A 26,107-nucleotide genomic window follows, 5' to 3' on the forward strand; every position below is an offset into this window, starting at 1 on the left:
AGAGTTCTGCTGTCTGTGCTATCTGATTTGTGCTTGTGTATTTTATTATATAAACAGTGCATCTAAAGGTCAAATCATTTATGATGTCTTTCTAACCTTGCACTTAAAGAAGTCCTGGGTAAGACACAACAACAACAGCAAAATATGTTCTGACAGTTTTTTTAAAAATACAAGTTTTTGGAAAGAATAGCTTTTAGTTGAATCAATACATATTCCTTAATCAGGCCAAATAGTTTGTACTTTTTTCCTCCCATCAAGGTTTTATTAAAGTGAACAAGAAAGAGCTTTTTGGAAAGATTGATTTAGGGTGCAATATTGTTCATTGTTGAATGGGTAGGGAGATTTCTGAAGTCTAATAATCACTATCTTTCATATAAACTCAGATGGTAAATGCCAGGAAACATGGAGCAAACAGTGGCTACTGAGAAATGAAAGGGGAAATGTTGGGAATTGCAACAAGCCTATTTTGTTTTTCAAAACAAAAATATCCCAAAAGGGAAAAAAAATAATGTGAATCCCCCATATATCAAAACTACTTGGAACAGGATGGGTATACTGTAGCTACCAGAATTTGAGGACCTATTAAGATAGAATAAAAACAGGATGGAGTCGAAATGGAAATTAGTGGAAGAAGACTTATGTTTCTGACTATAGTCTTGAATGGAAACACGTCACATTGCAGCATTTTGTTTTACAACACTATAAAACTTAGATCTATTCTTGGACTTTCACTCTTCCGTTCTGTCAGCAAACTGGCAATTTTGGCAACAGGATCAGAGCAGTTGGACAATTCAGTGGTCAAGGCCAAAATACAATAAGTATCAAAATATCATTGTTCAAAATATCTTGGGACAACACACATCAAAACAATTTAGCTAGAATATGTGAACTGTAGGTGACTCTTTACAGAACAAATATAGGGATGTTCACTCGAACTTCTCTATTGTCTAATTTGGGCTCTGCAATATTGTTTATATCTGGCTATTTGGGATTTTGCTTGCTGATCTAGTCCTTTGTCTCTCTGGGTGAGGAATTTGATATACAATACCTAGTTATTCTAACAGATGGAGACAATAAATGTAATTGGCCTTAAAAAAAGAGGAAAGGAATAGAACAAAAATTGAATCTAGGCAACTCAAACTCTGCCACCTATACAAAATTATGCCAAGTGATCAGATCTGTATGGGTGTTCTTATTCTGCATAATTTATATCAGTTTTACTAATAATGTTGAGTAACCAAAATATAGAAGCCTGAAGGGGCAACTAAAAAGAAGCATATCGCAATGAAACCATGAAATTGGTTATAAATATTTTCCAGGCTTTTGGTTAGTCTAGCTGTGGCCCCTTTTGGGGTCCATCAAATGTATGCGGTTGACCAGATTTGCCATGTTGTTTATTTTTGTGTATTTTATTTTTTTGCTTGCATTTTGCTTTTTTGTTTTGTTTTTTATGCTGTGAACCACTCAGTGTCGATTGGAGTTGGACAGCATTTTAGTTGAATAAATTAACAATGAAATATCAAGAAACAGTTATAACCATACAGATAAAAGTAAAAACGGTCCCAGTTTTCCATATAAAGATTGTAATTACTAAAAAAAAATGGCAATTCTTCTAGAACGAACCAGAAACTTATCAACTAAATTTGAGTGCTGTTCCCTAAGCTGGAATGAAAATGAGTTAAGAGAAGTGTTTTTAGGTTAATGTGTCAAGCATATGAAAGAATATTTCTTATTCCTTCCTGCAAAAAGGAACCGAGATTCCCCTGTGAAGGGTTGTTGCTAAGCCTGCCTTTTAACTTTGAGAATGACAAAGCATTATGACAAGTAGGAGTAAATGTTGTATAAGAGGGTGGAAAATTTTCCTCTCAGGCCTCAAAAGCAGACCTGCTGTACAGATGGGTGAAGCCTTATTAAGATCTTCTTGGATATCAGTAGGATAAGATAGTGGGTTTATGCTCCTGTGGAAATCTGGGGATGTTAGTCTTCCGTGAGGGCACAGAACTGTCCTGCAGGACCATAGAGGGTTGTGTGTTCTGAAACAATATAGTTTTAAGACAATATTTCAAACGGCAAGGTCATGTGTGAGTCACTAGAGGAATTAGGCCAGGTTTTAATTTCAACAAGGCATTTCATACACAGTGGGGCACTTGCAGCACAGTTCTGAAAAATTTGCATCACATTGCCCTGATTTCCGAATGCTGCAATAAGGAATAGGTAGTTATCGTCCTCATTATTATGAAACTTAAGTAGTTAACTTTCCTAAAAGTTTTGTGGCCCATTACCACACCTGGAGAATTAATGACTCTAGTATCAAGTAAATCATCTCAAGGTATATTTTCAACTATTAGTGACTGGAACCATCAACTATAGGGTGGTCACAACTAGGGCCTCCAAATTTTCAAGCACAGCTTTGCTTTTAGCTAATAATGACAATAATCACACCTCTGCTGTTTTCAGAGCTAAGAACATTATCCTCTTGTTTTACGGTGCGCAGATCTTTCATTTCAGAGTTGAGGATCCACTGCTTATCTTTTAGAATACCATCCTGTGAAATCAGTCAGGGCTGAGCTTGATGCTTGGACCCGGGTGGAACTTTTGTAAAAAAAAAAATGTATGTACACAGAATGTCATGAAATAAACATTTTAATACACTTTTAAGCTAATGTCTGCTTAAGCAAAATAAAACATACAGGGCAATGCAAAACTAATTACCTTCCTCTCTGAAAGCTTACCAGCTTGATCTGCATATAAAATACGATCTGCAGATATTCCTACCTGCAACAAACAAATATTTGTATCAAGTAAATTAATGACTAGGTAGCTGAGCAAAGTCTAAGTCTAGGCTAACATTTAGCATGTACAAATAAATTCCTTTTGTGTTCTCTAGACAGATTTCACTCAGGAACAGAGAAAACGTGAGAAGCTGCTAACATGGATGCACTTTCTAAAGCAATCCATGATATTTTTAGTTTTAAAAACTGGCATATTCCCAACTGTATCTTCTTGGTCTGGAAGAAACAGGAAACAATGTTAAATAAGCGCTTCCTCATTATTAGGTCAAACACAGCAGCAAAGAAGTAACATAAAGAAAAATGTGTAACAAAAGGCAAGTGTACTAAACTGAAATGGCTAAATACACTTAATGGTTCTGATTTCCTGCATTGATTTTTATGAATGAAACAGCAATTATAACTTCTAGTAAAATATGATGGGCTGTTACTTTCTTTAAAAAACTGTTATAACCTAAATTGTTGACCAGAATTTAGCAATATTAAGTTTTCAGAGGGAGGATGTTAAAAGTCATTTAAAAATAAATCTAAGCTTACAGCCACTCCTTATTTAGTGACTGCATTCTACTCCAATGACTTAGTCATTAAGCAAAATGGTTGCTAAGTGAACACAAGACAGATGGAGATGCTGGGAAGATTGCTGGTTGCTGTTGTATCATTCAGATAAAGTTATCTTGTACAGCTATGCTAGCACTCACTCTGCGGTGCTTTGTTGTCAGGCACAAAATTTTGGTAGTAAAAGCTCACATTGGTTGGAAAATTAATTTTTATTATTGTTTATTACTGTGCATTTCCAAATGACCGTGAGCTGAATTAGTCACAAAACTAGAAATATAGTTAAAAATTGTGAAAATTCAGCATATGATACTAACAAAAAAAAGCAATGAAGTAGTGGCGTAAGTTTTACCTTCAAAGATTTCTGAATTTGTTCTTTGCATAATTATTTTTATCCTTCAATAGGTGCGTCTGTTTATTATTGTACTAACATTGGTACTTCACTTGTTAATTATATATATTTTTGTTCTTGCTTCAAAAGAGCAATTTAGCAGAATTCAGTAATTAATTCAACCCAAATCAAACACATTAAAAATTGAATTAGGTGCAAGAGTGAACATGCAGACAATTTCTTTTTTTATTTCTTTTCTGAATCATCTGTAATGTTAAACAGGATGAAAAGGCCAGGGGTAGCAATAGTAATAAAGTGTCAATTATTCTGAATTGAAAGAAATTTTATTATGTTTTTAATTTTACAAAAATGTAGTTCAATGTGGGTGTTGAAATTTAATGATTCTAATTATCAAATTTATATGCTGTCATCTCGCAGTACAAGGCAACACGTTTGCTTTGGTTTAATGATTGCTGTCATTTGCTTATAATAAAGAGTAATAGGAAAGCCGTACTATACTTTGTATCACAAGATAGCAATATTGCAGCAAAATATTGCTCTTCTTGTCTCATTTATTTAAAAAAATGATATCCTCTTCAACACTGTAAGAGAAAAATAAGAGAAAAACAAATGTTCTTTCATCTCACTAAAGTTGTCTAACCTTGGTTACTTGGGCCATAAATATATCTATGCTGGTGCTGATATTTGCTTATTACAAATTACTTATTCTCAACTTTCCTATTTTTTTCCAAGATGAAAGAATGTATTTAACATAACCAATAGACATAATGATGTATCATCTAGTTATTGTTGACTCTTAGTAATCACATAGGCTTTTCACCTGATCTGTCCCTAAGGTCTTCCAACAGTATACATATAGTCCTCAACTTAGGACCACAATTCAGCACAAAATTTATGTTGTTAAGTGAGACAGTTGTTAAACAAGTTTGCCTCGTTTTACAGTCTTTCTTGCCACATTTAAGTGGATCACCGGAGTTATTAGGTTATTAACATGGTTGTTAAGTAAATCTGACTTCCGCTCTGACTTTGCTTGCCAGAAGGTTGTAAAAGAGATGATATGACCCGGGACAGTGCAGCTGTCATAAATATGAGCCAGTTGCCAAACATCTAAAATTTGATCATATGGCCATGGGGGCTGAAATGGTCCTAAGTGTTAAAAAGCGATTCTAAGTTACATTTTTCAGTGCCGTTGTAACTTTGAATGGTAACTAAACAAATGGTTGTTAAGTCAAGGATTACCTGTATTCATTGCCACCGTACAGGTAGTCCTCGAGTTACGAATGTAATGGAGCCTGCCAATTACTTTCTTAACCTGAGGATTCATAGGAGTGAATAATGTAACATGAACATAATCATTCCCTGCTTTTGTCCATGCATTTGCTAATCGAATGTGCAGGTTGTTAATACACAAGGTATATATTGCCTAGACTCCCTCTGTGAGGTAGATGAGCGGTTTGAGAATGTGATAAATAGATAAAGTTCCAACAGCACACCCCAAAGCAGCTACATCCCAGAAGCTCCAACAGCACGGCCCAAAGCATGCACCCCAAGTCAACCTGTATTATAGGAAGAGAAGATAGGTAGATAGCATCTCATATTTTCTCCCACATTGTTTCCCTCAAAGTTGCATTTTCCAAAGAACAAGGTAGAATACTTCATATATTTGTGTGTGTTATATACATTAAGGCACTCATAGAAATAATTAAAAATTACTTTGCTTTCTATATATTTATATAATACATCAAATTATTTTTGAAAAGAAAATTTTCATTCTTCTTGATTTGAAAAAGTATTGGTTAGTGGTACCATATACAAAAATGGTTCATGTTGGTAGCTAATTATATTTTAGCTTTTTTATAGTATACAGGAATGGGAAGAGACAGTGTAATTTTCAAGGTTATAGTTATGTTATAATCTCAAGTAGCTTTTAAAATCACCGTAGGAACAATTGATAGTGAATATATTTGTTTTTCCCAATAGGCAACCAGATAAATTGGTAGTGGTTTGGACAAGAAGAAGCCGAAGGAAATCTTCTAAGGTTAGTCTTATTTCCCATTAATTAGGGGCTATAATATGAAATCTCTCATATGATAATTGTCCTGGTTCAAGACAAGGTTGAGAGAACTAAAATTTTTAAAGGAATTTGTTTCTAATATATTACTGCTATTGCTAATAAACTCTGCTGCTATGACTGATTTTGTATGTTTTTCAATCTTAATAATAACCTCAGTATTTATTATTATGGTAGTTTATGTTATACAAATCTTTGCATTGTATAAAAAAATAAATAAATGATTCTTTTCCTTGAAAGCGATTCCTATGGTATTCAATTGTAATATACATTCTAATTTATTAACTTATCTATCTAACTACTATTGTTTTTACTTTTTCCCCATTTTTATGCCCCAGGGTTTTACTATCAATAATAGTACTACTTGTAACAATATTAACCAGCACAATCCAGCTGAAACAACATTTTTCTTCTGGAGCTTTATATAAAAGAGAGTAACAATAATTTATATGTATTAAATTAAACAATAATTTAAATATATGCTGTAATGCTCAGCATAAAAAGTACTACAAGGATAACTGCAGATCACTTTAAAAATAAATTATTTCTCACTTTCATCCAGAACATCTTTAGTTTACTGTGGATGTAGTTCACTATGTAATGATATAAGCTAAATGTGCAAGAAAGAAAAGAAAAAACACACAAAGAAGTAACTTCCAATTTTCTTTAGGCCAGTTAGAAGTGCAACTATAAATTTAATTCTGACACTATGATCACAAGATATCTCTCATCTTTCTACAGTCTATCCTACCTAATCATCAAAACCATAAACCATAAATTTATTTTTTCTGTTTTATGCAAAATGTCCATAAGAGATTTCCAATCAACAATAAATATAGACAGTCTTCTCTAATCAAAGATGTCATTTTAGCTGTCTCAGCAAATTTTATTGTCACCAACCATTCCTCTATTGTGGATAGTGCTGAATCTATCATTGCTAAATGATAATTGAAATGCTGTTTTTGTGGTTCTTACCGAATACTCGGACTGGGATATGGAGGAATTTATATTCTCTTGGCTATAATAATCAGGGCTGCTGGTGGACAGAGCTAGAATGAGGACTGCCCTATTTTTTCTTTTTTTGTTTATCTGCTTCATCACAGATTACCTCCTCAATTCCAATTGTCCCTTTCAGCTTTTCCACTTTCCCACCCCTGTCCTTTCTCTGGACTTTCATCTCCCTCCTCCTGATTTTATCTGGATAAAAGGGGGCTGAAGACCATGGTTTTCCAATTCCACCAGAAGACATTGTAGGTCTGGTTAGGGACAATTTGCTGACATGAATAAATAGCAAATGGTTCATTATTTGTTATTTATTTATATTCCACCTTTTATTATTTTTATAAATACCTCACAGTGGCAAACATAACTTCCTCCTCCTATTTTCTAATAACGATAACCCTGTGCCTTGAATTGGGCTGAAAGAGAGTAGCTGACCCAAAGTCACCCAGCTGGTTTTCATGCCTAAGGCAAGACTCAGTCACCTGCTTTCTAGCCTAATGCTTTAACCACTAGACCAGGTGTTACTATTTGATTCAGTCCCGAAGGAGTCAAAATGGGCCAATCTGTGTCTATTCAGTTATCCTCTCATGCATTCTCATAAATATAGAAAGGGTTAAAATAATTTTGGTAATTAAAATGCTTCTTTAACATTAAGCAAAAAGGACGGAGTTATGTGCACAAAGCAGCCCCATAATAGGAATGCAAGGCATAAATCTGAAATGTGCAAGATAAGATAAGCTGTATTGTCATTTACCTGTATACACAACGGCACACATTAAAATGAAATTCCAGTGCCCCTCTCTCAAAAGAAGCAACACCACCCACCAATGTCATCATCCTACGAATAACAATAATATAATAACAGTGGTAGCACTGAAAATGCTGACGTACACAAAAATTGCACCAAAATTAATATTAATCACAGTCAATTGTGTATACATAGCGTAAAAAAGAATTTTGAGAGTTAACAAGATTGATACTACCGTATATGGAACAAAGCTATTACAGAATCTAGGTGTTCTGCTTTGGATACCACAAAGCCTCCTCCCAGAAGGTAACAAATGAAAACTGATCATGGAGAGGATGTGTAGTGTCCCAGACAATGCTGCTGACTCTGGTCCAACAGTGCCTATATGCCGTGTCTTGGATAGAAGGAAATGAACTTCCAATAATACTTTCCACCGTTGTCACCACTCTCTGCACATTCTTCCTATCCAAAGCAGATACTATGTTATGTTAATAGGAATCTACCCCAATGCTGTATATGCCCACTTCTACTCGTATGAAAGAATTCTGCTTTCCTTTGCTTCTTCAAAGACATACAAGGAAAGTGAATCTGTTCTGTTGCACATCATAGTGCACAGTCCCTTGTTAGTTCAGACATATAATACAGGCAGCAGCACTCTGCTGCTCCTAGCTTTTCTGAATTTTCAGATAGCAAGTAAAGTTGGTCTTTACTTCAGAAAAATTCACCATTCCTCACTTGTGAAGTATTTGACCTATCCTTCAGGAGTTAAAATACCTTTGCAGAGAACATTAACCTGATTTGAATAAGAGCATTCTTTGAATGTTCAAAGAACATTTCTCAAATAGCAAGAATTGTAGGACTAAGTTCCATCTTCCAGTTAAGTTCAAGAATTATAATAAAATGATTTTTTAAAATCATTTATATTTTTATGCGATTAGAAAGGTCTGTCTCCAGGTCTACAGATCAATAAAGTTTCCTAAGGCCTTAGTCATCCTGCCAGTAATGCATAAGCAAAGAAATTAGTTTTAACTAAATGCATTCTTGGAAGCAAGTCAAATGTAGGATCCGGTTGTATTGAGAAGATATTTGTGTCCCAGGATTTACCTAAATGTATAGTTTGGCATAAATATTTTATTATGTTACTGTTAATTTAGCTCTGTATCCTACCTTTTATACAGGACCTCAGGGCAGTGTATGTATTACTCTTTCCTCTTTCCCCCCCATCGCAATACCCTATGAACTAGTTGGGCTAAAAGAGAAAGAATGACCGACTGACTCAAATAAGAATGCAATGGATCAATGGGACAGATTGTCTTAGTCTGGTTGTCTGATGGAGTTGGAGCAAATATGACACAATTATATCAATAGATAAGAAAAGTAGGCACATTCCATTTTTAACTTTTTCCAAAACAGGTATTTTGTACATTTTACTTGGTTCTCTCCTTTTTCCATTATACTGGAACAACCTGCCTCCAGAGGTGGTGAATGCTCCAACACTGGAAGTTTTTAAGAAGAGACTGGACAGCCATTTGTCCGAAATGGTATAGGGTTTCCTGCCTGAGCAGGGGGTTGGACTAGATGACCTCCAAGTCCCTTGCAACTTTACTTATTTATTTATTTATTCATTCATTCTTTCATTCATTCATTTTTGTTGTTGTTGTTGTTATTATCATCATCATCATCATCATCATCATCATCATCATCATCATCATCATGAGCTTCTTCTCATTGCCTAATAGCCAAATGATAGTAGTGGGTGAAAATGTTAAATCTATACACATGCAAAAGTGTTGACCAAGTGTGGTAAACCTGAGAGGCTTTCTGCACTTCTATGGGGTAAAAGAGAGTGACGATTTGTGACTGGTTTTGCCTTGATTGGTATTAGACATTTTTACATCTAGCTTTAGTCCTAGGCATTGTTCTTTCAATCATCTTTACCCATAAGTAGCAAATATAGCTCTCTGCATTCTTCTCAGCTGTTACGTCTACATAGCTTAAGACTTCTCCATTTTCACACAATTTTTTTCTTCAGGCTCATAGTTGGCAACCAGGAATAAAGAATCCTTATCGTGGGGTAGTAGTGTGGCCTGTTCCTGAAAACATTGAAATCACTGTGACACTTTTTAAGGTAAGTGTGTGTTTTGTTGAATTCTGTGTATACATATATGCATACTTATATATGGTACCAATCGGACAACTCTCACTTTGACCTTCACTGCCTAAACAAATGAACAAAGTGCCTTCATATAATCATTCAAGAAACCCTCTTTGCTGATGATTGTGCTCTCTTGATGCACCAAAAACCTATGATGTACAATTGATTCTGAACTTCTCAGATGTTGCTATGCTCCTTGGCCTGATTTCATCCTGAACAAAACTGAAGTACTTTACCAGCCTCTGCCAGGTACCAAGACCACAAAACCAAAAATCACTGTTCATGAAACCAGCTGACAACTTCCAATACATGGGAAGCATCATTTCAAGTAATAGATCTTTGAACAAAGAAATTGACTCCAGGAACAACAAGGCCAGCCAGGCAATGGGATGGTTGCATACTAGAGTGCTTAATCAACATAACATCTCTATCTCCAGAAAGCTGGAAAGTTGTGGTTATCCCTTCTGTCTTATATGGATATGAGTCCTTGACTTTGTACTGAAGGCACATCAAACAACTGGGGGGAAAAATCACACACACGTTCATTGGCAAGACCATGGCTCCAACCTGGAAGTCTTTGATGACCCAGAGTGCACCAGCATTGAGTCCCTGATTATCAGAGCCCAGATGAGGTGGGTGGGACATATCATCAGAATGGATGACCACCTTGTGTCTCGCTTACTGAACTCTGGGAATAGGTTCAAGTTTGACTATGCAAGTACTTCAATGATGCTGTGAAAGAAACCCTATGCCGCTCTGACATCCAGCCTAGGTTGTGGCTGCTGACAAAATCTGAACCCTGTGCTATGAAGCCTCCACCACCTTTAAAGGTACACAACACCAAAGTCTATTAGAAAACCCTGAGTGGCATCACAGAATAACACCCATAGTCACTGCAACAATGGACTTCCAGAGCCCCCATCATACTAGACCAGGGGTCTCCAACCCCTGGTCCATGTGGCATGCCAGCAACTGGTCCACACAAACAAGCAAAGCCCCATCCATGGGAAGCAGGCAGCACACAAAACCACGCACTCTCCAGTTCACGGAAAAACCTTTCTCCACGGAACTGGTCCCTGGTGCCCAGAAGGTTGGTGGCCTCTGCACTACACAGTATGCTTCCAGACTGGGACTGTAGAGCCACCCCTGTATCCAAAGATAAGCTGCACAAAGCATGTCTTGAAATCCAAAAGATTGCCATATATTCACTGCTTCATTATAAATCAAAGTAAAGAAACCACGTTAGTGTATAATGCTGTGAGTTCAGTAAATAAGCTGTCAAGGAACTGTAGGATCACTTTAGAAAATGTACCACAAAAATTGGTCTCCTATTTAAAAACATGTTTGTTTGACCAATACCAAACAAACCATCAAGGTCTTATTCGAGCAAGGATGTTTCTATAAAAAGTTATTTGGATTCAGAATAATGGAGCTGGCTATCGTGAAATTGGGAAAAAAATTACTGTTTATTTGCAGTACATGTCAATTTAATTTATTACAGATTAGGTTCATCATCCAGGACAATAAAATCTGGTCTTTAGGTATAGGTCTGGTACAGGTAGGAAGGGGAACAACAGAAATGGAAAGGATGACATTGTGTATGTGTGTTTATGTGTGCATTTTCAACACACACATGCTCTGCAGATTGGAAGCTCTTTTTTTCTGCTTCCATCTCTTTGAACCTGTGGTTCTACAACAAGGGTTAGCAACCTGCAGTCTGTAGGCTGCTTGCAACCCTTGAAATCCATTTTTGTGGTTCCAAAGGCCCTTGGAAGTAGATGCTGAAATTCAATAAACTGCTGATAAAAGGATGTGCAATTTTCTGCTGGTTTCTGACAGTCACCAACATAGAAAAAGTGCTAATCCCTAAAAGTGGCTTAACACAGTAACACAGCTAATACCAAAACACCACTCTCCCCAATTCTGCCAATCCTGCCAAGCCACTGGAAATCCTGTTCTCCTCCACTTAGCTGATGGTTTTATATCCTTATCCTATAGTGGCCTTGGCTATCCAAACCATTAAAATAAGCCACTGAAACTTTGCTTGCCCTTGTACATAGGTAACCAGTGTTCATACTAAGAGAGAATTTGCTGACAATTTAAATTACTTATACAGCTATATATTTATACAATTATATATTATGTTTGTCATTATGTGTAGCCTTCATTTTAGCTATTGGCTCATCCACAGTTACAAGAGTGGTGAAAAAATAACTTTTCAACCAGTCCTTTGATTTATGATCTTTGCAGATCTATAAAGAAGGAGAGCTGAAGTAAAATTGTAAAATGTTTTACTTAGCAACTACTTCACTTAATGACTGAGTTGCTGGTCTCAATTGTGATTCCTAGACAAAGATTATCCATATTCCTATGTAATACATTGCCATGCTAGCCATTAGCTGAAGTAGTCTAGTTGGCTGGCAAAAGAGAAATTCAGAAGCATCAATAAACCACAGCATACAAATATTCAGAAATTAAATGGTTGCCAAACCCAAAAGCAAACACATGTAAAGTAAGACATATATCCCTGAGTAATTTCTGCTTTTAAAATAGAAGGGATAGATAGCTGAAAGAATAAGAACTAACTATGTCTGGAATCAGAAATATTTCAGTGTAGGAGCCTAACAGGCATGCATTCCCAGCAATTGGGAATGGCATTTCACACCCAGGACACCTCTTCCTTGTTCCGAATAGCCACACACTTATTTATTTTGAAAGAGGAGCTTTAAAATTTGTTTTAGGAACCAACTAGCTCAGGGGTAGGCAACCTTGGCTCTTTTATGACTCATGGACTTCAACTCCCAGAATTCCTGAGTCAGCATGAGTTGAAGTCCATGAGTCATAAAAGAGCCAAGGTTGCCTACCCCTGAACTAGCTATATATGGAAAGATATGGTATGTTATCTGACCTGATCTCAGGTGATTTCAGGCTTTCAGCTAATCCCAAAGGTTGACACAAGCCATCAAACGGTACTGGCGTAATATGATAAGAATATCTGCTCACCTTATTTTGGAACATCTCTAAAAGCCAACCTTGGTATAAGACACCAACTAGCATTTCAGTAATTTAACAGAGCAAGAAAGTATTTCTGTATCACCTAATAGCCAATCTTCTGAGTAATTCACCGTATAAAGCTTATACTTCAAAAGAGAAGGGCCTGATATAAAGAGCCTCATGTATTAAAACAATGGCGGAATAACACTTAAGTGAAACTACAACAACATACTTTCAAAAGTGTAGTCCTATCAAGATTTGGATATGTAATTAATGATTGCTAAAAGAACATTTGTTTGTATTAACTTTTATGGTGACCTAATTCTTGCTCCCTCTGCAGCTCCTAGAGATCCTAGCCACTTGCTGGGATTCATAACAATTGTCCATACTCTAAGATCATCCGTCTCGTCTAAATTAAAGGGCACCATGTTGGAGAAGGTTGGGGATCAGCAGGTTCAAATAGGGGAGAGAGATCTCCCAAAGGAAAGAAAGAAGGTTGCACTGCCATTTTGCATCGCAGCGTGGAAGTATCTCTCCCAAGAGAACCTATTTGCACTGATTAAAAGCTGAAGATCAGAGCTGTGCTCCTGGTTTTTATCAGTACTGGCAGTGGCTGATGACAGAATGCATTGCTCATACAGTCTGTATAGGAATCAGAGATAAAGGACCGAATTTGTTTGCAAAGCAGCACTCTAAAATAGTAGTGTGGGTAAAGAACAGGCACCAAGCTAGACAAGCCTTGTGTTTTGGAAGTGATACGATTGCATTATCTCTGAATCTGTAAGTGGCTGTTGAAATGGCCTTGCTGATAGGATTAAAGGTTACCCGTCTGGGCATCTGTGACTAATGAGAATGTTAAGTATAGCCTCTTAGCAGTGGGCAGTGGATACTTGAACACTTGTTACTTAAAAGCATAGAGGATCGGTCACTGGGCAGAATATTTGCCTGAAACAAAAAGAGGAACTTGTTCATGTTCTTCCGTTTGAGAAACCTCTACATGAATATGATGGTCTGCCTTATCCAACCTTTTTCTTTCCAAATGATATCTCTGGCTTTATGTTCTATGATGGAGCTTCAGTGGCCTCCAAAATTTCACCAAAGAAAATAGATGCCTATGATTGTCCAATGGACAAAGTGAACACCTCAAACTTAGTTCCAAATAACAGGTTTTCATTGTATGAGGAATAAGCTGAAGGTTGCCTTTTTTCCCATGAAAGGATCATATAAGAGCCTTGTACCCCCATGATGACCTAACAACTAGATTGTGACGTAAACATTTATAAATATCCATTTCAGCAAATGAATGAAATATTATCCCGAATCGATGATGTGATGAGGTAGTAGGGAATTAATTCAGAGAAAAGATATACGGCTCAGAATACAATACCTCTGGTCCTGGTGACCGACCCAGATTGGATCCTGCAAAAGATATAAAGTTACTCTCCAGCCATGAGTATGTGTTATATGTATATTTTACCCAACTGTCACCACTACACATTGCAAAAATATGACTGAAACATAAAAAGTTGGTTATAATGTATGCAATCAGAAAGAAGTCTTAACAATGTAAAGGAATCAAGTATTTGTATCACAGAGTACCAATATATGAAAGGAAAATGCTCTTAAAGGAAAAGTAAATAGAAAATAATTATTATTACAAAGAAAATTCTGTGCTACTCTTTTTTGTTATATTAAAGATGATAACTGGTTGAAACCTATATATTTTTCAATAAAGGTGGGCTTGTAATTAATATTCATATCTATCTATCATCTATCTATCTATCTATCTATCTATCTATCTATCTATCTATCTATCTATCTATCTATGATATAACAGATGATTATAGTAGCAATTCTACCGTCATTTGCAGCTCCTGTCCAAACTTTTTTTTCCAGTAGTTTCTGTCCTTGTTAATCCCTTCATTTTTAGTTAATTTAGGATCTTGTTTCTTCCTTATTTCTTCAGAATAACTTGCCTAAATTGATAAAATCCATACGTTAAAAGTATAGGTTTCAAAGACACAAGCTTACTATAATCATTATGACTATATGTAGTTTGGAGTAGGTACCCTCTTGTTAAACTTCACTAGCTAGGAATTTCTTCAATAACCTACTGTAGGTATTAAAATGTAATTTGTAAAAGGATTCAAAAGTTACATTACTGAAGAGACGCATACATATCACCAATAGATATAGAGACTTTTTCTCAGAAAGGTATCTGGAACAAAATTATAAGAACAAACAAAACCACCACAAAATAAGCCATCTGGATTAAGAATTAGCAATTTTTGAGCTTAATATCACAAATAAAGTATCTCATTCCTAAAGTGTTTGCCACATCATACAATATCTACTTGGTTTAGTATCAAACTTCATTTTGAGGTATAAATAGAATTCTGATCTGTATATGACAAGAGACTCCAAGGAGGGGATATGATTATTTTCCAAACATACTGCATTCCTTCCTATTACCATATTGTTCCTTCAACGATGTTAGATTCATACATTTATTATGGGAAGGCCCTCTGACTAGGATTATTGTCTTCCATGACAATGAGTACCATTCTAAGCTACTCTTTTTCACGCTACACTTCATTCCACTCTATTTCAGGGTTGACAATGACTTAAAAGATCAACATGGTAAAAAGTCTGTTAAAAAGAGATGTAAATGTAGTAATTGAAAAAATAAATATTACTACCACTTTACAGAACTTTAGTAAGACCACACCTGGAATACTGCATCCAGTTTTGGTCACCACATTACAAAAAAAGATGTTGAGTCTTTGGAAAAAGTGCAGAGAAGAGCAACTAAGATGATTAAAGGCCTAGAGACTAAAACGTATGAAGAACGGTTGCAGGATTTGAAATCTAGAGAAAAGAAAGACTACAGGTGATAGCAGGATTCCAGTATTTGAGGGGCTGCCACAAAGATGAGGGGGTCAACATTTTCCAAAGCACCAGTGGGAAGGACAAGAAACAATGGATGGAAACTAATCAAGGAGAGAAGCAACCTGGAATTAAGAAGAAACTTCCTAACGGTGAGGACAATTAAGAGCTTGCCTTCAGATGTTGTGGGTGCTTCATATCACTGGAGGTTTTTAAAAGAGACTGGACAGCCTCTTGTCTGAAATGGTATAGGATCTCCTGCTTGAGCAAGGGGTTGGACTAGAAGACCTCCAAGGTCCCTTCCAGCTGTGTTCTGAATTGAAAATGTGTTCTGGATTTGTTTTAATGTTACTGAGTTGTATTTTAGGCACTGATGAATGACCGGTGACAGGAGGCACATGAATTATCTCAGCCTCCTGGACTTTCATTATTATTATATTTTTAACAAAAAACAGGAGCCACCCCTACTTTGATTACCATTTTTAGAAATTGGCACCAAATCCTGTGGTGTGTGTGTGTGTGTGTGTGTGTGTGTGTTTGTACTTAATCTATCACTCATGTTGATTTTGAACCTCAGTTTAGTCATCCTATATGCTGATTGACAACATGGATATTCTTTAGTAATGCTGACATGTAACGTATAGATTTCTAAATGTCTGTGTGTGTGTGTGTCTGTGTGTGTGTGTGAATATAAATGAAAATTACCTTTCAAAAGAAAAGGTCTTTAGAACTGCCGGAATAATACTATATAACAGACATGTCAAACACAAGGCCCGGGGGCCAGATCCGGCCCGCAAAGTGGTTTCATGCGGCCCGTGAAGCCATCCTGGAAACAGTGAGGGAACGGCCCCCACTGCCTTGGCCCTGGCCCAGAGACCCTCCTTCTGCCAGAGACCCTCAGATCTGTCCCACTCCTGCCAAGGCCCCCATAGACACCCTTGATGCAAACGATGTAGAGCTGGCCACGCCCACCCAGTAGGCCACACGCACTCTAGCCACGGCCACCCAGTAGGCCACGCCCACCCAGGCCACACCCACCCGGCCCCCTGAGGGCAACCGCAATGCTGATGCGGCCCTCAATGAAATTGAGTTTGACACCCCTGCTATATAATAAAAAACCACTACAATCTCTACTCCTATGTTCCATTTCCCTTGTTTAAAAATCAAAATAAATCTTGGACGTTTTTGTATATAGTTCATTTAAAAAAGTGATCTGCAGTCAACGACCAAAAGAAAAGCAATAATACAATATAATGCCGTAAGACAAGGTGTGAAACTAACATATCAGGAAGACATAAAAGTCTTCCTGATTTTAAAAGTCTTCCTGATTTCTCCCTGTCTAGTAAAAAACACAGCAGCTCATCCCGTATATGATCCTACTAAACCTTTCCCCCCCCCAACATGTACTCAGTGATTAAGCAGTATGCTTTGCCAAATGCACTCCTATGCAGAGTATTTGGAGGATGAAAAGATAATAAGTGTAGTGAATATGCTGCTAAAGAGGCCTTCTGATAATGGGTTCAAGACTTCAGATCTGTCATCCTCTACATCTGTGGTGGCAAACCTATGGCACGCGTGTCACAGGTGGCACACAGAGCCCTCTCTGTGGGCATGTGCACCATCGCCCCAGTCCTAGGCCTTCAGCTGGGTTTTATAAAACCTTTTCGCTTTAGGCCTCTGACACTGCGTGCAAAAAAAAGAAAGGTTCAATCAATCAATCAATTTCAACTTCTCACAGGGAAAAAAAAAGATCTAGCAAATTTGGAATTGATTGATTGAACTTTTTAGTCCCAGTCTGCCGTTATCACCGCAGCCACGCCCACCCAATGGGCCACGCCCACCCAATGGGCCACACCTGCCTGGCACCCGACGATACATAAGTGAGTTTTGGGTTGCAGTTTGGGCACTCAGTCTCTAAAAGGTTCACCATCATTGCTCTAGATCCAAATCCAGGATTCATCTGTTTATCTTCTATCGTAGGTTTCCTGGGTTCAGAAAGGAATTTAACATTGTATTTCTGCTTTTCAGGATCCCCATGCAGAGGAATTTGAAGACAAAGAGTGGACATTTGTTATAGAAAACGTAAGTGACAAAATGGTGTTTTGCTTTGGATTTTAGCTCGACATTGGAGCCATTACCATGTCTCAGGATAGGAAACTCCTTCCTTGCCCTCTGTGCAGAGAGGAAAGAAAAGGCAATCTGCCTATCTGTGCCACCTTCCACTTCTAACACAAATATGATTCCTTTTCAAACTGATTCATTTACATTTAAATCAGTTGCTTTATTAGTCAGTTCGGTTTTCATAGATGCTGAATCACTACAAAGTCTTTTTTTTCTCTCCAACATTTAGAGCTAAAACATAAAAGGCTACTGCAAAAGATAACAATTTTGGTCTGTGGCTTGCAATCAGATCATGGTATGCAGTTATGGTTAAAGCAAAACAATCACTACAAAATGCAAAAACATTCCTTCTTCCCCCAACATTATCTTCAAATAAAGTTTGAGAAAAGTTGGGAAATCCTTCTTAAGGTTGATAGCGCCACACAGTGGCCAAAGAAGAAATAATGGTTTAGGAAAAATCTGATTTAGAGCAGTGTTTTTCAAACTTGGCAACTTTAAGATACGTGTATTTCAACTTCCAGAATTCTCTAGCCCAGCATGCTGTGCCCATTGAAGTCCACGCATCTTAAAGTTGACTGTATTATTGGTGTGTGGAGTTGATAAAGATGTGGCCTGTAGAACAAATCATAAAGTGCTGATGTAAAACTTCCAGATCAATCTAAAGTGAAAGAACAACATCAGGTAGATCCCAGTATTTGATCATGAACATATACGTATCATTTTTCAAGGAAAACATCAGGAATTGCTTTTGATGTTGTGAACCTCTCTGTTAGAAATCCAGATTATAGCTTTGCATGGAAAGAGAAATACCAGATATTTAATCTGGATTTTTAAAAAGGAGTATGAATATAGAAAAGCCTTTGATTATATATACAGTGTCATAACTATGGGAATGTCTTTAGAATAATGTCGTCCCAGAACATCTCGTTGTCCTTGTGTACACAGCTCAGGAAGCCACAGTCTGGACAGAACATGGCAAGACAGACTGGTCGGGTTGGGAACGGAAAGGAGTGAGACAAGGCTGTATACTTTTTCTTTACAGGTAGCCCTCGGTTAACAACCATTTGTTTAGTGACCATTCCAAGTTACAATGGCACTGAATGAGGAGACTTGCAGCCAATCTGCAAAGTTGCAGTCGTCACAACATTGTGTGATTTCAATTAGGATAGTTGTAGCATCCCATTTGTGACTTTCATTGCTAGCTTCTGACAATTGGAAGCCAGAAAAAAGTCACAAATGGCAATCACAGGACATTGCACCTAACAACATATAGAATTTGGCCAACAACTGCAACTGGAATTGTCAGAACCACCATTATAAGTCGGCACAGTCACATGAAATCATGCTTTCTCCTCCCAATTACGGTTATTAACCAAGGACTACCTGTTTCAACATACAGTATATGCTGAATATATTTTGTGGGAGCCTGAACTTGAAGAAAATGAACGTGGTTTTAAAACTGTAGGAAGAAATATCAATAACCTGCGCGATATGAGATCTCTCGTTGCTCACTGATTGTAAACAAACTGCTTATATAGCAGACTTATCTGAAATGATGCCATGTAGAGATATACTGGTCTGTAATGGCAAGAATTTTATAATAAATGCTTTCTTTTTCTATCATATGCATGTCTTTAAAGAAGAAATCCATGGAATTTATTTATACATAAAAATACCAGCTATTTTGGTTTTTGTACTTATCTATTCTCCCATGAGGTTAGCTTTTTTAAAAGCTTATTTTCTCCTTTCTCCAGAATTAAATACCTGCATTTAATACATTTAGAGTAGGGAAGTTATAATTCAGACATGTCTTCCTAACTAATTTCTCTGTCATATTGTTCTGTATGTTATTATGTGATCTGTGACTGGTTGCCTAAGTTGCCTGTGCTAGATATAACTCAGAATTAAATGTTTTGTCAGTTATCACATTTGGTAGAAAATCAGAAAAGTGTATACTTTTTAAAAATATAGCATTTGCTTACTGTACAATAAATGTTCAGCATTTATTCTAGTTCCAAAATTTTAGAATGTAGGTATTTAAAGCAAATTTTGGGTTGGTGGATTTGGGATTTTGGAACTTTTTAGGAGGGGGATGTCAAAAAGTTTTGTTTTGTTTTTTTGATATTTCAATGGCTGGACTTGATCCTTCTCATATATTTTCTTTCCTGCTAAATTTTGTGGATGGGAAGAAAATGCAATGAATGCCAACTTGGGGACATCTATCCCATAATATTCTAACATACCTTTGAAATCTCAGAACCACTGAATGGCCGTGAATGGCCATCTAGAATATAATGTTCAATTTGGTCAGTCAACCTAAAAGAAAGTTGCTAAAGAATTAGAGACAGTGCAAAGAAGAGCAACAAGGATGGTGTAAAATCCTATGAAAAATGGTGAAAAAGGACTATGTATGTTTAGCCTAAGAAAGAGAAAACTAAGAGGAAACATGATAGCAGTCTTCCAGTGCTGGAAGGGCTGGTAAAGGAAGAGAGTAGGACTTTATTCTCCATAGTAACTGAGGGTAGGACAAGAACTTACGGGGTGGAAGCTTTTCAGAGACAAAATCAAATGCAAAATAAAGAGGAATTTTCTGGCCATTTAAGCTATGAAGCAATAGAGCACAGCTTGCTTCTTGAAGTTATGAGTGCTCCATCTTTAGAGCTTTTCAAAGAAACTTTGGACAAACATTTGTCTAGGATGGTCTGAGGATTCCTTTCCTAGACAGGAGATTGAACTAGAAGACCTTCTAGGGCCATGGTGGCGAACCTTTTAGAGACCGAGTGCCCAAACTGCAACCCAAAACCCACTTATTTATTGCTGGGTGCTGGGTGGACGTGGCTGAGGTGGTCATGGCAGATTGGGTGGGTGTGGCCAAGGTGGGCATGGTCACCTCCATGTTGCTCATGGGGAGGGATGCCTGTGGGGGGTGGGCAGGGATGGAACGAATGAATGAACCTTTATTGCCAAAGTACAACCATGTATACATTGAGATTGGCTGAGCCTCCCTTCATGCCCCTTCATGCCCCCACCCCCAACTCACAAACCCTCCATCTTATTACACCATGTGAGCTAATTGCATAGCACACCGGCCTCGCAAGTCAGTCATGCATAAAGTTTATAAAATTATTTCCCGTTCAAAAGACTAACAGCTCATGGATAAAAGCTGTTCTTCAGCCTGTTGGTACGGCTGGCTATACTTCTATATCTCCTACCCGATGGTAGGAGAGTAAAGAGGTACCGACCAGAGTGTGAGTCATCCCTGAGAATTTTCCTTACTCTTCCAAGGCAGCGAGCCCTGGCGTTGTCATCCAGTGGTGTCAGAGGACAGCCCACGATGTCTTGTGCTGTGCTCACCACCCTTTGTAATGCTTTCCTATCTGTGGCTGTCAGACCAGCATACCAAACCACAATACAGTGTGAGAGGACGCTCTCTATAGTAGACCGGTAAAACAATGGTCATTAGCCGTTGTTCTACCCTGTTCTTCCGCAAGACCCTGAGAAAGTGAAGTCTCTGTTGGGCCTTTCTGGCCACCTGGGTTGTATTAACTTTCCAGGTAAGATCTTCACAGAGGTAGACTCCCAGAAATTTAAAGGAGGAAACTCTCTCCACACAGTCCTCCCCGATGTAAAGTGGGGCAGGTTCCTCCTTTTTCCTCCGGAAGTCTTTCATCTTGCAAGTTGTTCAGGTGCAAGTTGTTGCAACACCATATGGATAGTTTTTGTACCTCCCCCCTGTATGCTGTCTCATCCCCACCTGTAATAAGACCTACTACAGTAGTATCATCTGCAAACTTAATTATCGCAGTAGATGGGTCGGATAATACACAATCATATGTGTACAATGAATACAGGTAGGGGCTAAGCATGCAGCCCTGTGGTGAGCCGGTGCAAAGCTTCAGGGGGGTGGCTAAAGCAGACCCGACCCTTACTGTTTGTAACCGGTCCCTGAGAAAGTCTTGAAACCAATCGCAGATGGAGGGGGAAAATTTCAAGTCAGTCAGCTTTTCGATGAGAGTGCTTGGCAAAATGGTGTTGAAAGCTGAGCTGTAATCAACAAAAAGCATCCTGACATAGCTTCCAGGTTTCTCAAGATGACTTGCTACAGAGTGTAAAGCAGTAACTATGGCATCGTCTGTCGACCTGTTCCCCCTGTAGGCAAATTGATGTTTGTCGAAATCCAGTGGGAGGCATGTCCTAAGATGTTGGAGAACCAGTCTTTCAAAGCATTTCATGACTACAGATGTTAATGCAACAGGTCTGTAGTCATTCAGGCACTCAACTGCAGTTTTCTTGGGGACTGGGACAATGGTAGCTGCATTCAAGCATGATGGTACACATGCCCTTTGCAAGGTGATGTTAAAGATCCTTGTCAGGACCCCTGCTAATTGGTCGGCACAGTTCTTAACCACTATCCCCAGCATCCCATCTGGGCCTGCAGCTTTGCTGGGATTCACAGCCTTCAATACAGTTCTCACTTGGTCTTCAAATAGGGTAAGTTGCTGAAAATCAGAAGGCCAGCCAGCAGAGGCTACGGGGTCTGGTCTTTTCACCTCGTAGCGAGTGAAGAAGATATTCAGCTCCTCTGCCAACGAGGCATCGGTGTTAACCGTGCTCCTTGTACTGCCCTTGTGGTTGGTTAAGTGCTGCAGTCCCTGCCACACTTGCTTCAGATTGTTGTCTGCTAAGTGGTTCTCCACCTTGTGTTTATATTGTTGTTTTGCCATCCTAATGCCTCTTCTGAGATTTGCCCTGGCCTCTCTTTATGTGTCCCTGTCCCCTGCCTTAAAGGCAGAATCCTGGGCTCTCATGAGTGTTCTTACCTCTGCAGTCATCCAGGGTTTGCAATTCCCGTAAACTCTAATGCACTTTTCTGTTGTCATAGTGTCAGTGCACGTTTTGATATAAGAGAGTACGGCATTTGTGTATGCATTCAGGTCTTGATCTTCATATACACTCCAGTCAGTGGTTTCAAAGCGGTCCTGCAACTGACTTAGAGCACCCATTGGCCAGGTTTTGACTCTTTTCGTGACTGCCTGAGTTCTTTTCCTGAGAGGGACATACTTTGGGCACAGCAGGAGTGAAAGATGGTCGGATGTACCCAGGTCGGGGAGAGGGAATGCTCTGTATGCCTGTTTCAGATTAGAGTACACGTGGTCTAAAGTGTTCTTCCCTCTGGTGGGAACTTGCACATACTGTACAAACTTGGGGAGAACTGTCTTTAGACAAGCTTGATTGAAGCCCCCAGCCATGACAAGAGCGCCCTCTGGGTGAGATTGCTGCTGCCTGGTGATGACATCATACAGCTTGGAAAGTGCCGTGCTGACATTGGTATCAGGTGGAATATAAACAGTCCCAAATAATTACCACAGTAATTTCTCTAGGCAGAAAAAAGGCCTACATATGACAGTCATCAGTTCCACATCTGGGAAGCAATACATGTAAACTAATCTGCTGTTGGCACACAGTCACAGTGTATATACACACAGAGTCCTCCTCCTTTGCTCTTACCAGAGCCTTCATCTCTGTCAGAGCGGTGAATGACTCGGCTTGTCAGCTCCACTGCTGCATTCGGTACATCTGAATGTAGCCAGGTCTCTGTGACAACCATCACACAACATTCACGGAGAAGCCTGCTTGCTGCCAACTGCAGCTGTAATTCGTCAATTTTATGGACGAGGGATCTGGTATTACTCAAGAAGACACTCGGCAGTGCTGGTCTATGAGGCTGCTTTCTGAGCCGATTCAGTATTCCAGCACTGCAGCCACATTTTTTTTTCTATCCTTTCTCTTTTGCTTACGCTGTCTCCTCCCCGACCTGAAGACAATCCATGGAGATCCTGGAGGCCTTGCTATGCAGTTTGGTATGTGGTGGGACTGCTGAAAATCGCTGGTAATTCCAGATTGCCTTGCAAGCCCGATGTTTAGCAGCTCTATATGTGTGTAGGCTAATTTTTCCTTGCACTACACTGTGCACACACATCCATACACATATTAATCCAGTCACCACACACCAGTACCGGGAGCTCAGGGCCACTGCATGTGAACGTGCCGCCATCTTGTGGAAGAGATCCAGGGGGTCTCTGGCAGGTGGGGCGGTAGGCAGGAGGCTCATCCTGCAGAGTGAGGTGAGGCAGGGCCAGGGTACTATTGCCAGGGGCAAGGCAAAGGCCAAGGCGGCTGCTGCCTGACACCATTGAGGCCAGTGAGCGCATGGGGGCCGACAGTGTCTGTCAGCAGCCACAGCCTGCTGGCTCCTCGACCGGTGCACTCTGGGGCTCCACAGCCCACCGCCAGCAATTCAAAGAAGCCGCTTCTGAGCTGGATGGCCAGCTGACAGCTGAGGAGGCAGTGCAGTGGGTCGTGCTCAGGAAAAGGAGAGCATGTGAGACCAGGAGGGACGGGTCAGGGGGGATGGAAACCAGCTGTGCCGGCATGCATCCGGCCACATGGGACCTCGGTGAGTTAGTGGGCGGCTGCTTGAAGAGGGAGAGTTACCATCTCTGGGGCATGACGAGCGTGCCTACAGAGAGGGCTCTGAGTGCCACCTCTGGCACGCGTGCCATAGGCTCGCCACCACTGTTCTAGGGTCCTCCTAGGCTTAAGATTGTATGAAAGGCAAGATGGCTGAAAAGGCAGAGAAATGTCCTTCATTTTATAATTCCCTCCCCCAAGCATAGCATCTACATTGAAATGAGTTTGATGACACATAATTTCTGCAATTATTTCTCATTCTCCATGGTGAAATACAATCTGCCGTCTGAACTGCTAGAACCAATTTGTTTAGATATTTTTTTCACCCTTGCTTCCTGCTAGCTGCCTTCCAATCTCTTGTTTCCCATAGAGGGGAGTATATTGGGTGAGATAGCTGACCAGAGCTGATATCTATGATAGCTTTTGCCAGCTGGAAAGAGGAAACAGCTAAATGGAGACAAAATTCTGGAAATAAACCTCTAATACTACATTAGGCATGTTTAAAACCAGCAGTGTATTTCAGCAATCCTAGCATATGTTTATTCATAGAAAATCAGCAGTAAAATATACTCACCAGAACATGCCAGAGACCTGAATCTCCATGAGGTCTTTTTTCTCTTTTCAACATCAAATATCAAAACAGAGTTCTGGTAATTGTTTTACAGTGGGATTCTAATCATACTCCAGATGTAAGCTGAGCTGACTAATGCTCCTTTTAATAAAAAGTATGTGTTTTTTTTTAAAAAAAGATGGTTCGATTTGCTGTATTCTTTTTTATGTGTGTATGGTGTTCCTTTTTGATAGTGAGCACATTTTTGTATTTAAAATGATGCTTGCTGGGATAGCATTATGTTAGACAAATCTCATTTCACTGTGGTCGCCTGGGGGGACAATGGCCAGACGCAATTGCAACCACATAGTGTCTGATTTTCAGCAAAGGGGACAGTACGAAGCCCTATAAAAAAGAAGAAAACAAAATGCCAATACATAGTCATTAAACGGGAGGGGGAGTGGATTTGACAGATGGTGGCTCCCTTATGAGAGGGTTTAAGATTTCATTTAAGATACTGCCTCTAAGGTAGTGTTTTGCATAACATTTGGATCAAAAGTGCTGCTAACTGCACTAAAATATTTATGATACAAGTAAAATGCTTGCTTTTGATGCCAATTTTCTACTGTATATATTATCATAGGCTAAGAGCTGGTCTACATCTATGGAGTTGGTGTTGATAAGCATCATCACACTTGCTTAGTAGTATAAGTCTTTTCCACTGTTGAGTTTGGTGCTTTTAAGGCTTGCTGTTTATCATGTTATTACTTTGTTCGGATGTGGTTGAATAAGTAGGACATGTTTGTTGGTTGCTGCCCATGGTATGGTGTGAGTAAAAGGAGTTGTGTGTCCCCTGGATCCTTAACAAGTAAATACATTTTTCAAAGTAAGCTTTGACATTTCAAACCCTTTTTTGAAGTTTTTCCCTTATTAAGAGAATTCTTTTGTCTCTTTCTTCACAATTTAAAGGGAAATTGAAACTCAGCAGGTCTATCATCGTACATTTAATAATGATTAAGTTTACCTCTATTTCTCATTTAAATCGAAAGTGTCCCTTTTCTGACTTATTTTGGCATAAGTGATGGTTTATACCTGAGTTTGTGGCTTCTCTTCTCCCCTAGAATGGATCAGAATCTTTTGCGTCTGTTTTCAGGTTACCATATATCTAAATATTAAACTGGTTAGTCTTAATTGTGATTTAACTGAGAAAACTTCATAGATCATTATTTAGTGTTTGCTTATGACCAGCTTCTTGAAGAACATTGCTCCAGGTTCACAGTGGCCCAGACATAATTCAAAACTTCATGATTAAAAATAGTGATTGTCTGAAATAATCAGCTCACTCTTATTAGCATATTTGAAACGCATTCTCCAAAGATTATATTTACCTTTGCAGAGCAAGGCAAAAAACTA

At 38.7% G+C, this 26,107-nt stretch overlaps 1 protein-coding gene across 8 annotated transcripts in view; it reads left to right on the forward strand.

The window, feature by feature from the left end:
* Positions 1 to 26,107, forward strand: part of EHBP1 (EH domain binding protein 1) — a 295,160-nt gene that overhangs the window by 42,598 nt on the left and 226,455 nt on the right. For all 8 annotated transcript variants that reach the window (XM_083369525.1, XM_083369529.1, XM_083369527.1 and 5 more), the window contains exons 3-5: positions 5,677 to 5,734; positions 9,550 to 9,645; positions 17,581 to 17,634. In XM_083369525.1, the coding sequence (XP_083225651.1) occupies positions 5,677 to 5,734; positions 9,550 to 9,645; positions 17,581 to 17,634 (208 nt within the window). The remainder of the gene's footprint in view (positions 1 to 5,676; positions 5,735 to 9,549; positions 9,646 to 17,580; positions 17,635 to 26,107) is intronic.

The sequence above is a fragment of the Vipera ursinii genome, assembly GCF_947247035.1.
Source record: "Vipera ursinii genome assembly, chromosome: 1".
NCBI lineage: Eukaryota > Metazoa > Chordata > Lepidosauria > Squamata > Viperidae > Vipera > Vipera ursinii.